The sequence below is a fragment of the Schistocerca cancellata genome, chromosome 3 (genome assembly GCF_023864275.1).
Source record: "Schistocerca cancellata isolate TAMUIC-IGC-003103 chromosome 3, iqSchCanc2.1, whole genome shotgun sequence".
Classification (NCBI taxonomy): Eukaryota; Metazoa; Arthropoda; class Insecta; order Orthoptera; family Acrididae; genus Schistocerca; species Schistocerca cancellata.
The window spans coordinates 715,830,044-715,844,409 of NC_064628.1; the positions used below are offsets into that span (position 1 = coordinate 715,830,044).

The following is a 14,366-nucleotide window of genomic DNA, read 5'->3' on the forward strand; positions in this document are numbered from 1 at the left end:
CTTGTTACCAGGTGGCACCTATGGCTGGAAATAATTTCCAATGTTTGGCTCACTATATAGAGTAATATGCATCAAGTCGATTTGGGTCACCCTCGTCGAGTTACTCCACGATGCACACAGTATAGCCACATACCACATGTTGCCAAGATGTTGCCTCAACGGAATTGTGACTTTATACCGATAACACAATGGGAACATTATGTCACTGTTTGCAGCAAGTGCGTTAGTCTGATTGCTATCTCTGGCTGGTTAAAAATTTCTTACTTCATTGAGAAATGCTTTTGTGACCGTGTTGTTCAAAAATAAGGGAATCCCTGTTCTGTTCTGTTGGAGCCTTTGAGGAGCCAAGGTGCTTGAATAGCTGCTACTATTCTGTGATGTCTGCGACTACCACCCTGTCCATGCTCTGCTGCTGACAGCCTTGTGTTCTTCTCATTCTTATGGTCTAAGACTGCTTGCACCCAGCTGATGTTGTGACATACATGGTCTGCTGTTCACAATTACCATCAGTGAATCAATACACGCACTTGCCAATGTTACTGTTTATAGTCAGAAAACCCACATTTCCATATTGAATTCCTATCATCTCTCTTTGAAAACTGTATGAACTTGCAGCACATTACGATTAGCTTGAAGTAAGCAGCCTGGTGTTCCATTTTAATGAATTTAGCATAACTTGAAAATTAATTATCTTTCAAAAACAAGATTTGATGCACATTTGTTTAAAGCAGAATACATTTATCTGTATGGAAGACACATCAACAGGTGCATAATTACAGTATAAGAGCTAATCTTTAACAGAATGTACTGCAATAATGTTCTGCAGCCTTCACATGTTGGAAACAATATGATTTTTTTTGGAACAATCCTTCAAAGCTGTGAATTATGAACTTCATTCACAAACTATATTCCATAAATCCCATTAGGATGGATAGCCTAATGTAACAACAAATTATAACTAATGCTAACTACTCACAATGATAATCACGAGACTGACTTGTGTGTGTGTGTGTGTGTGTGTGTGTGTGTGTGTGTGTGTGTGTGTGTGTGTGTGTGAGAGAGAGAGAGAGAGAGAGAGAGAGAGAGAGACTTTGTTGAACAGGAATGAAATCTGGCAATGATGGACACCGTGAAACACTGTACATACATAAAAGAGGTGGATTGGTGTATTTAAAAGGAAAAATGGTACAGATATCACCAAATGAGAAAACAGCATAACAGACATCAATAATGTTCATGTCTGACACGTCAGATTCCCAACATAGAGATCAACATTGGACTCTTAAGTACGGAATATTCCCTCCTCGGGCACTAATGCACATTTTGCACCTGTTATTCATGCTGGCTACCAAAATGTTGAGGAGCCCTTGGGGGATATTTTCTCACTCCTCTCTCAAGGCTGCTTTCAGTTCTCGCACGGTCAGGGGAGGGGTGTTCAATGGCTCTGAGCACTATGCGACTCAACATCTTAGGTCATAAGTCCCCTAGAACTTAGAACTACTTAAACCTAACTAACCTAAGGACATGACACACACCCATGCCCGAGGCAGGATTCGAACCTGCGACCGTAGCAGTCCCGCGGTTCCGGACTGCAGCGCCAGAACCGCTAGACCACTGCGGCCGGCTTGGGGGGGTGTTCAATGAGAAACATATTTGCCAAGAGCATCCCACCATGATCTATAGGGTTTAGATATGGGGCATATACAAGCCATTCCATAGGGCAATATCTTCACTTTCCAGTATGTCCGACACATCAGCAGTTGTGTCTGGGCAGGCATTGTCATCCATAAACAGAAAGTCAAAATGTATAACAACCGTAAACAGATGCACATGATTCAAAATAATCTCCCAGCAATAATGCTGTGCTGTAATAGTACCTCACAAAAAGATATGCAGCAGTGTTCAGCCATTGTGCATAATGCCTTCCCACAATGTAACATCTAGGCCATACTGACGACGTTCATGAATATCCTGTGGTGCGTTTTGCTGACCAAACCAACATGCTTCCTACATCAACAAACTCTTTCTCAACAATGGCGTGGTTAAAGTGGGATGCATTTAACTGATTTCTGAGCACACAATCCAACCTAATTTAATCGCTACAAAATGGCTCTCGCAGAGAAATCTGTACCAGTGGCAGTTGCAAGGCCTGCAGTGAACTGCCTAGAGATCTGTTCCTTATTAACACTAGGGCAACATATCAATATATTTGTGGCTTGGTGGCCTGTCTGTGAAAACTGGCATGATTTTGCATAGCATTTTCATCTTCAGCATGGTTTTTTAACCATGATATGACACATTTGGACACACCCATTACTATGGCTACAGTAGCGACACTTTGACCAGCTTTGAGCCGTCCACAACTGCTTGTCTATGATGTCCACAAATGCTTGTCTATGATGTCCACAAATGCTTGTCTATGATGCTAAGCACTCAAGTGATGTCTTGCAGACGTTTTGCCATACCACAAGGAATGTCACACCAATTGGTTTCACAACAAACTTCGCCAGACACCATTTTGCATGAACAGTTGAATGTATATGCGAGGGGGGACCCAAAAGTAACCGTATTCGTAATGCTGCACATCGTGTACTTGTAGTCGCAGGTTGTGCCACCAGAGGGTTGTAGTAGGAGCTCTGCTGAGTCATTCTGCCACGTGGTGTCACCCAACAGTGAGAAGTGTGGTTTCTTTGGCAGTTCTTTGAGTGTGCGTACAGTGCAGACGCGACACGAGGAAATGGCTAGTTCTTACGAACAACGTGCAGCAGTGAAGTTTTGTTTCTTGCTCAGCAAGAATGCAGTAGAAAATGTTGTGATAATTCAGACAGCCTACAAAGACCATGCTCTAAGTAAAACGCAAGTGTACAAATGGTTTTCTTGGTTTAAAAAGGGAGAAATGGTGGTTGAAGATCAGTCTCGTTCCGGTCGACCTTCAACTGCTAGAAGCGAAGTCAACATCGACAAAATCCGTGATCTCATTGGTGAAGATTGATGCAGGACAATCGACCAACTCGAGAACTTGTCCGGGTTATCCTGGAGCTCAATTCAGCGCATCTTGACCATCGATTTGGGGATGCAAAGAGTGGCAGCAAAATTCGTGCTGAAGCTTCTTACCGGAGATCAAAAGGATCATCGTGTTCAAGCCTCGAAATGAAGGACGCGTTCAAAGTTGATCCACATTTTTTCAACAAAATCATTACAGGTGGTGAGTCATGGTGCTATGGGTACAATCCAGAGAGTAAACAACAGTCATCACAATGGAAGTCACCTGGCTCACATCGCCCAAAAAAAGCTCGACAAGTGAAATCGAATGTGAAAACGATTTTGATCTGTTTTTTTGACATCAAAGGGATCATACACTCTGAATTTGTCCCTGAAAACCAGACAGTAAACCAACAATTCTATTTGGAGGTTATGAAATGGCTTTGCAGAAGTTTGTTGCGAAAACGTCCGGCTTTGTGGGATTCTGGCGTGTGGTTCCTGCATCACGAGAATGCTCCCGCGCACACGGCTCTCAGCATTTGCCAGTTTTTGGCCTCAACGAAGACTACCACCTTGATCCACGCGCCCTGTTCACCGGATTTAGCACCCTCGGACTTCTGCCTATTCCCGAGGATGAAAAGAGACTTGAGAGGGAAGCGTTTTGCGGATGTGGAAGATGTAAAACGCAATGTCGTGAAAGTTCTAACAGATATCAAAGAGGATGAATTTAAAAGGTGCTTCGAGCACTGGAATGAACGTTTAGACAAGTGTATTAAAGCTAATGGAAAGTACTTCGAAGGAGATTAAGATTGTATTTGAAAACAATAAAATATACGCTTTTCTAGAAAGAAATTCCGGTTTTTTTGGGTCCCCCCTTGTAGCGTTCATGCACAGACTTCATTGCAGTTAACATGTCCCATTCCCAATATTTCCTTTCACTATCATTGAGTGGGGGTTCTGTGCCAATTATCAACTGTTCTGTAGCAATTGGCAATTGCTCCTTAGCAAATTTCAGAATTTCCTTTGCAATTGTCACAGCAGTGTATTTATGTAAAAATGCTAATTAACAATGACATCCGGTTTAAATTATCAGATCATCCTTCATGAATTCTCCCATCAAGTAGTAACACTTCCATAACAGATTATCAAGTACCTTCTTTTTCAATGGACCCAGCTTCATATTCAGAATGTCCTTCATATTCAGAATGTCTTTCTTTTTTAGCCTGTTGAAAATTTTCATTCCCATATATTCAAAAATCTGAATTATCAGTTGAAGAACAGGAAGCATAAAACTATCTTCATTCATGGTGTTTTACAAACAATCAAAATGATTTTCTTTGAATAACTCTGGTTCACGTACACAAATATTATTACCTCGTAGATGTATAAGTAGAGGATGGCTAAAAGTGCCAAGTTTTTAGATACTGGATGACACAATTCACTCTGATGTGCAGTACACATATTTCTGATGACCTGTTTCTGAAGTTTCAATAAAAAGTGCCTAATCTGGAAAAGTAACTCCTCTTCATCTTACATAACTGCAGTCTTTATCAAAATATTGAAACTAAGCACATGCATATCTTTATACTTTTGCTTAGTTTCCAGAACACACATCATCAGCAGCTGTTTACATAATGGGAAAGTTAAAGTCTCTTTAATGTTTATATTCAGAGTTGCCACACATTTCCCCATCCCTGATTTCCATAAAAGTTTTAGCATTTTTCCCTGACAAATTTTGAGATCTCAAGGGTAAGTAAAGACATAAGTTGGCAAAATATGTATGAACTTTTATATTTCTCCCCCGTGTGAGCAAAAATCTTAAGTACTAACATCAAGATCTGTAATGAAGTGTTTGTAGATGGAGAAAGCAAACCTAGTGGTATGTGTGTTTCATTAAGACCACTGTTGTTATTTTATTTAAATAAAATGAAGGACATTTGGTGACAAAAACACACATTTCCTTGGAATCACAAGATAGATTTAAAATACCTTTACTGATTTCAGAAATAACCTCAGAAAAATGTAGGCCTACTGAAAGAAGTGTATAATGTAGGGAAGAGTTATGTAAACCAACACTATAGGTGACCACCAATAAAATGTTGGTTCTACTATGTTTGTTACTGTCTGTTATTACCCACTGTGTTATATCTATTATTTTACAGCTGTTCTGTGATTTTTTTGAGAAATATATGAGTACACAGCGTACAAACTGACAGTGACTGCCACAATTTTCTTCTTCTTACAATCTGTGCTTTCTAATATATAAATTACTTTTGAAGTGCCAAAATATACTGGAATAAATAAAATATCTATAAAACAACCCACTGTACAATGTACTTGTGGAGAGAGAGAGTCCCAATTCCTTAATCCCATCGTCCGTGGCCTCTGGCCTGCCGAGGAGCATGGCAGTCCTGGGTCCTTGGATAAACCATGAAAATCCATCACATTATGTCACACACACACACACACACACACACACACACACACACACACACACACACAAGCCTGTAGGCAGATCAGTGAGACTATATCCGCTGCACAGGGCCTGCACATTATTGGGAAATGATGGGCTTCAAATCGACAAGCCTGATCAATTAGAAATTAGAATTGATGGCCTGTGGTTTTGGCCCACTTGTGTGGCCATCTATTCATGTATCACAGACACCAAGTTGATAAACTGAGACCATGGTGATCAATGTATGCAACAAATATCTTGTGCAAATACTCTGAGAATCAATACTAACGAGGATAGGTAGCAATTCACCGTAAAGATGATCACTGAGCTGCAGACAGGCATGTAGAAAAGACAATCATACTCTCACAACTAAATTTTTGGCCATGGCCTTTGTGAGAAAATGAGAGTACACACACATTCACACAATCACTAAGACACATCTCATGCACACATCACTGCCATCTCTGGCCTCTGCATCAACAATCTCTGATAATCAGATCCAAACAAATCACTCCTCACACCTCCCTACCTCGCGTCAGTTGCTGCTAGACTAGCAGCAAGAAGTGGTGGCAGCACTGACTGCAAGCTGAGGGGAGTAGTAGGAAGGGGTGAAGCATAAGAATGAAGGAGTAGGGAAGCAGCACACGTACTCTGCTGTGGCCAGCCAGTGACAACGCATAACACCTCAGCAAACAAACCATTTCATCTACAAAAACAAGATTTTTAGAGCTTTTGTTTCTTTTTTTTTATTTCCCCAATTTCCTTGACAAGTTTGAAATTCCCTAATTTCTCCAATACCCGGAACTTGTAGCAACCCTGTTATAAGTGTTAAAAGGAATTATTATCATATAGATCAATTTTTGTCATAAATTATATAGTGGCATCTAATAAGGTACTCCTTTAATTTCATTTTGACCATTTTAAGATTTCTTTGTGCCTGTGTCATGTTTGCCAAAAAGATGAAGCCATGAAGTCTTTTGCACCAGAATATTAAACTCCTTTATAAACAACAGACAGGAATACACAGTTCACATAGAAATTACGTTTTACTTCTAGTACTGTGGTTGAAAATTTCACAATTAATTCTAAATTTACTCTTGTTATTAACCATAAACACCATTACGAAGTAAATATATTAGCATGTGAGTATAAGAATCTCTGAGTGCTTGAAGAAGCTTCCCAGAAAATTGAAAGAACACAGGAAGGAGGGAGATGTCTCCATAATTAAAGGACACTTGCTGTTCTTCACTTTTATAACTATGTGTTATTACAGCATATTTTTATCTTCAGGAGGAACTCCTTGCCTCATTGACTGATGGTGAAGGTAACTCAATGTGGTGTGACTGAGTTGGCGCAAGATTTCAATAACTTCGTTGGAACCCCATCACAGCTAGAAAAATTACTGTTTTCCATGATGATATGATTTTTGTGATCTAACTAACAACTGATCTGAGGAAATTGATGTCTGCTGTAGGAGTAGGCAAGGGATGTCTAAAACGTAATGGATCTGATTTTGATTTGTGTTTTTTTTCCCCCCCTCTCCTTGTGTCTTCAGCTACTGTTAAGAAAATTTCACTGAATTTAATAACAAATGATTTGAATTTAACATTATCTGTCACACTACTATTGTCATCTGGGAAGTGAACACCACTTGCCTTGAGACTTTATTCATTTCATGCCTAATAAAACATCAAATTGTCTACACTTTGTGCTTCGAATTTTTATTTTTTATTTTTTTATTTCTAGGGGATGGCTTTCACTTTTTTGGCAGTACAATGAAGAAGTTTATTGTTTTTAAGATATCTTCAAGTTTTGACTGGAGCTAGTCCTCTGACTCAGCAGACATTTGCTCTCAGATGGTAGCCACACTTCCTCTCAGGTTCCACGGTTTTTGGAAAGAATTATATTTATAGCCTACTATGTGATATTGGTAAACTACTTCTCACTGTTCTTCCAGTAAGTTCTCTCTGAATACACTGGCCAAGCATTTATGACTCAACGAAACTGCTTCTTCCCACCTCAGTAAAACCTTATTAAGGGTGGGGGTATATAACTGCCCCTTAGCGATTACAATCATACACACCTTTATCATGGGGTCCAATTCTATTTCACAAAAGACATTTTCAAATAAATTATGAACTGCTGTTGCACTACATCTGTTCAGTCATGTCAAAAATGCTTCTATGGGGAACAAACCAAAACTGTGCATCAGTAGCTCTAGGTGCACTCAATTAGTACTATCTTTGGTGGAATCAATATCAAAATCATCACATTATGACTTTCCAGTTGTTTATTAGTTCTCTTTTTAACTGCCCAATGAAATCTAAAATGTTTCTTGTTGCAGACCTGCAAATTGGTAGAACTGGTTTTTTGTTTCTTTCCAAGTCTGTTAATGAAGCACAAGATTTGATCAGTGCAATACTCATTTTTGGTCTGGGGGCTGGAACTTTATTCCACTTTTGTGTATATAACCAGTACCATTTCCTCAACTTGCCCTGAATTTCTTGGGTTATCTGAACATTTTTGTCCACAGCCTATGCCCCAATTTGGCAGTCATTTACCCTATTGTCAATATTACTGCTGCCATGTGCAGCTCTCAATTATTCTAATTCCATCTGTGCCACTGCCAGAACATCTTTGAAGTTTAGGAACAACTGCTGCTTCTTGATAGTAATGGAGCAACAAGTACAACTATTGCTGTTCCAATGGCCAACCACATCTCATCCCAAACATGTCGATTCATAGAGTTCCAGGTGTAAAAAGTGATGGCTACCTTCACACAGTCAACTATTTCTTCTCACTACTCTGTTGTGATGATTTTCATTTTTGTCCACTTTGACAATACTTGTTGACCTCATCCATATTATTTAATGTTAGCTATTCAATGACAAATTATGATTCCATGATTTTTTTTGTTTTATTTAATTAAAATAGTTATGTTATACACTTGTTTTACAAAAGAAACACAGCTATATAATTTATGAACATTACTTAATCAAATAAATATTATATTACTAAATAGTTTCAATAGTAAATGTTTCCCACTCATGGTTTATCTCTGACTACAGCAGAGACAGATTTGTATAAGTTGTGTCCACGACAAGTGTCCAGAAGTAGTGCTACATGACATCCATATGTACGGACAGAGAAATAAGGATTACACATAAAACAACATAATTTGAAAAACACAGGTGGTATGAAATACTGTGGGAAGGTAGAAAACTTTCAAGAAGAGAAGGGGGTTTGATGTCCAGTCTACTTATAGGCACAAAGTAATAAGCACTGCCAAGGGAAAAAAGAACATTGAGAAATTTTTATCAAGGGAAAGAAAGATTTAACTAGACTCACTGCTATAGGAATGCAGACAAGAATGCATGCAGACATGAAAAAGATTGGTGCTGCTGATCTATGAAAACTATAGATTATCCTCTGGGTGAAAGCTTCTCCAGTATAAAGTATGTGACATACTGGAACACAGAGAGAGAAAGCACAACAGAACAATAAAACAGCACCTGTCACAGAATACACAGATATCCACCAAAATATTGACAAATAAAAAAGCAGTAATATGTCATGCAAATAGGATAAAGTACAAAAGGAGAGAGAAAATCTCAGTTGCTATTTATGACGAAGTATGGGCATCATGTAGCAAATAGTAAACCTTTATGACTTTGTTTAAATCAAACATACTCACTTGTCTTTAGCCTTATATAGACTATTCTTTTGTATATAGTCTATTACTGAATCTGGGATGAGATACTTCACAGTCTCCGAACGGCGTAAAGCACGACGAATTTTTGTAGAACTGACTTCATTAGCAATCCATTCAGTGACAATAATAATATTATTCTGTAAATAAAATACATAAATACAAATTTATATAATGATTTCTTTTGTGATGCAATGAAGGATAGACATGATTAAACAGCCATGATGAGTTCTCATTATTTGACTATATATGATCATTAAGTTGTTTCTGCATCTCTGTCAAAACAGCCAATTAAATAACCTGAATGCAAATGTGTGTGTAAATGAGTCAGCAAAGACCTTTCCCCAATTTGAAAATTACATTTGATTGGACTCACACTAATTCAAACCAGAGAATCACAGATAAATAGCTTATAAATTTGTACATAATGCTCAAGGAACACCACTTATTGTATACCAAACCTGATGTTAAAAACAGTCTATTTCAACATTTATTTAATACATATACATTCTGCAAACCACTATGAATTGTGTGGCACATGATACTTAGCAAACTGACTGCACTTTGCTAGTATCCTAGCAATAAATTGAAGTGTGCCACCTGCCTTTTCTATGAGTGATCATTTAATTTCATATCCCTACAAATTGTTGCACCCAGGTATTTCTACGAGTTGACTGATTCTAGTTGTGAATCATTGATATTAGAGATACTTCACGAAGGGCATAATTTTACATTTCTGTACATTTAAAGTGAATTTAAAATCTTTGCACTGCTATGGAATCTTTTTGAAATCTGACTGAATATTTTTGCAGATTTTTTAAAACTGTACTTCATTAGAGATAACTGCACCATCTCCAAAAATTCTGGGGTTACTACACTCCTGGAAATGGAAAAAAGAACACATTGACACCAGTGTGTCAGACCCACCATACTTGCTCCGCACACTGCGAGAGGGCTGTACAAGCAATGATCACACGCACGGCACAGCGGACACACCAGGAACCGCAGTGTTGGCCGTCGAATGGCGCTAGCTGCGCAGCATTTGTGCACCGCCGCCGTCAGTGTCAGCCAGTTTGCCGTGGCATACGGAGCTCCATCGCAGTCTTTAACACTGGTAGCATGCCGCGACAGCGTGGACGTGAACCGTATGTGCAGTTGACGGACTTTGAGCGAGGGCGTATAGGGGGCATGCGAGAGGCCGGGTGGACGTACCACCGAATTGCTCAACACGTGGGGCGTGAGGTCTCCACAGTACATCGATGTTGTCGCCAGTGGTCGGCGGAAGGTGCACGTGCCTGTCGACCTCGGACCGGATCGCAGCGACGCACGGATGCACGCCAAGACCGTAGGATCCTACGCAGTGCCGTAGGGGACCGCACCGCCACTTCCCAGCAAATTAGGGACACTGTTGCTCCTGGGGTATCGGCGAGGACCATTCGCAACCGTCTCCATGAAGCTGGGCTACGGTCCCGCACACTGTTAGGCCGTCTTCCGCTCACGCCCCAACATCGTGCAGCCCGCCTCCAGTGGCGTCGCGACAGGCGTGAATGGAGGGACGAATGGAGACGTGTCGTCTTCAGCGATGAGAGTCGCTTCTGCCTTGGTGCCAATGATGGTCGTATGCGTGTTTGGCGCCGTGCAGGTGAGCGCCACAATCAGGACTGCATACGACCGAGGCACACAGGGCCAACACCCGGCATCATGGTGTGGGGAGCGATCTCCTACACTGGCCGTACACCACTGGTGATAGTCGAGGGGACACTGAATAGTGCACGGTACATCCAAACCGTCATCGAACCCATCGTTCTACCATTCCTAGACCGGCAAGGGAACTTGCTGTTCCAACAGGACAATGCACGTCCGCATGTATCCCGTGCCACCCAACGTGCTCTAGAAGGTGTAAGTCAACTACCCTGGCCAGCAAGATCTCCGGATCTGTCCCCCATTGAGCATGTTTGGGACTGGATGAAGCGTCTTCTCACGCGGTCTGCACGTCCAGCACTAACGCTGGTCCAACTGAGGCGCCAGGTGGAAATGGCATGGCAAGCCGTTCCACAGGACTACATCCAGCATCTCTACGATCGTCTCCATGGGAGAATAGCAGCCTGCATTGCTGCGAAAGGTGGATATACACTGTACTAGTGCCGACATTGTGCATGCTCTGTTGCCTGTGTCTATGTGCCTGTGGTTCTGTCAGTGTGATCATGTGATGTATCTGACCCCAGGAATGTGTCAATAAAGTTTCCCCTTCCTGGGACAATGAATTCACGGTGTTCTTATTTCAATTTCCAGGAGTGTATTAATATTGTCTGCAAGGTCATTAACATACAACACAAATAAGGATACTGATACACTTCCCTGGGGTACACCTGAAATTACTTCTACTTTTGCTGATGACTCTCTCTCCAAGATAACAAGCTGCATCCAGCCTACCATGAAATCATCAGTTCAGTGACAAATTCTGTTTGATACCCCACATAATCATACTTTTGTTAATAAATGTTAGTGTGGTACAGAGTCAAATGCTTTTCAGAAGCCAAGAAATTTTGCTTCTACCCGATTTCCTCGATCCATGGCTTTTACGATGTTATGTGAGAAAGGTGCGAGGTTTTTTATGGTGATTGTATACTGCAGAGGGTCCTCCTTAACATGAAGTGTTCCACTGGAATATATCTATCACATGCACGAGCAATTATTCTTTTAAACTTGAGCCACAGTTCTTCTATGTACTCATGCCAAAAGGTAAATTTTTTGATCTCCTCTTTGAAATTTTATGTAGCATTTTGTTTATATGTAAATCTTTCTACTTGTTTTAGCTACCACTTGTACTCTGATAATATATGCTGCTACAACTGCCTCAAGATTACTGACACCAGTTTTAATACGGGCATCCTCCGTTTTTTGCCTTTAAGTCTGAAGTATTTCCATTGTTGGGATCCCAAAGTAACTGATCTATCCAGCTTTCAGAGAAGGCATTTAGAAAAATTTTCCAGGAGGTCTTGTCACACCAAACTCTTACAAAACTGTAATTTCCCCCACTGATTGTTGGAATATTAAAGTCTCTTCTAATGATGACAGTATGATTGATGAACATCCTTACCAGGAAATGGAGGTTTCCTTGAAATTTTTTGGTTGACAGACGGATCCAATAGTTTATGACCATCCTTGGAACTAAGTCTTCTCAAACAATCTTGGATGCGGTTTCAATTTTGTATCATGGTGGATATGAGTTTCTTGTCTACTGTGATTCGTACACACGAATTTCCATTTCCCTTTTGCCTTCCTTTCAATACACACTTAGATTCATCACAAAAATCTCACTGCTGTCCATTTCAGCTTTCTCAACTACTTTTTAGGACTGCCTCGTGAATACTTCGACAATTTATCACTAAAATTTTAATAGTTTTGTCTGTGGGGGTCACTTCTTTGAATCTTACCCTAATACTTTTAGGTCTCTTACACCTACCATAAAAATAGCTTTGTGTGCAGTCCATTCTAACCAGGACGGTTATTAAGTCATTCTATTTATCAAGAGTAACAAATAATCAAGCCTCAAACCACAGTTCCCTTTAAAGGCTCTATTTGCTGTTCTTCCTTCAAGACTCAACTCCAACTATAGAAATGCACAACTGTAAAGCAAATTTGAAAAGTTAACAAAATTGTTTTAAGTAGTCCTTCCTATTCCCTCCTATTCAACTGAACAACTTTTCAATTGAATACATTTGTATTCAGAAACATGTAGCATACGTAGTGTAAAAGATTTACATACTACTAGTCAGACTTTTCTTTATGATGGCACTCTAGTTTTGTACTAGTTTAAATCTGAAGATTTCATGCCACTAGTATCAAGTATTTGGCCTATGCCCACCTTAAAGATCTAACAATAACAATACTTTATGCAGCATTCTATGGCAGTTACATTTTCAGATTGTAAGGAAGTCTTCTAGGGGTTGTGACTGATATGTGGCATTACTATTGTTTTAAAATTTGTTACTGTTAAAACAATGCCAGCTCAGAAACTGGCCAAGTAGTTTGTTTACAGTAAGTATTTACAGAAACAATGTTATGGAAATAAACATATTTCATAAGTTGACATGATTTTAACAAAAACCTACCTCATCAGTTTATAAAATAATTTTGTTCAACATTTAGTAATCTGTCACCTTCAGAGAAGACTATTTTCAGATTTGCATAATGTCTGTGCTTATGTTAGTGATGAATTTTGAGAGCATCAATCAAAATCGGTTGTTGTTTCAAAAAAACATTGATGCTGTGGACAACATGAGTAAAGAGATTTGTGCTGCTGTAAAAAGAGTGATGCGCGAAGAATACAACCACTACCACCGTCATACCGTAGCAAAAGATCTCGCTGAAAACCCACGGAAATTCTGGTCTTGCATAAAATTGGTAACTGATCAGTTTGGCCTGGCAACGGAAGACAGCAAAACAAAAGCTGAAATTTTAAATTTAGCATTTGAGTCTCATACAGATTCCCGCATGGAGGACATAGTGATAGACATCCCCGGGGTTGTGAAGCAGCCGAATGGGTTGAAAATAAATAAATCGCTAAGTACTGATGGGATTCCAATTCGGTTTTACAGAAAGTACTCTACTGCATTGGCTCCTTACTTAACTTGCATTTATCGCGAATCTCTTGCCCAATGTAAAGTCCCGAGCGACTGAAAAAAGGCGCAGATGCACCTGAATATAAGAAGGGTAGAAGGACGGATCCTCAAAATTACAGACCAATATCCTTAACATCGGTTTGTTGCAGTATTCTCGAACATATTCTCAGTTCGAATATAATGAATTTCCTTGAGACAGAGAAGTTGCTGTCCATGTATCAGCACGGCTTCAGAAAGCATCACTCCTGCGAAACGCAACTTGCCCTTTTTTCACATGATATCTTGCGAACCATGGATGAAGGGTATCAGACGGATGCCATATTCCTTGACTTCCGGAAAGCGTTTGACTCGGTGCCCCACTGCAGACTCCTAACTAAGGTATGAGCATATGGGATTGGTTCCCAAATATGTGACTGGCTCGAAGATTTCTTAAGTAATAGAACCCAGTATGCTGTCCTCGATGGTGAGTGTTCATCGGAGGCGAGGGTATCATCTGGAGTGCCCCAGGGAAGCGTGGTAGGTCCGCTGTTGTTTTCTATCTACATAAATGATCTTTTGGATAGGGTGGATAGCAATGTGCGGCTGTTTGCTGATG

General features: G+C 40.1%; 1 protein-coding gene across 3 annotated transcripts in view; it reads right to left on the minus strand.

Annotated features, from left to right (window-relative positions):
* The window catches only part of LOC126175722 (nicotinamide/nicotinic acid mononucleotide adenylyltransferase 1), a 126,988-nt gene that overhangs the window by 64,012 nt on the left and 48,610 nt on the right, over positions 1-14,366 (minus strand). For all 3 annotated transcript variants that reach the window (XM_049922654.1, XM_049922656.1, XM_049922655.1), the window contains exon 5: positions 9,132-9,286. In XM_049922654.1, the coding sequence (XP_049778611.1) occupies positions 9,132-9,286 (155 nt within the window). The remainder of the gene's footprint in view (positions 1-9,131; positions 9,287-14,366) is intronic.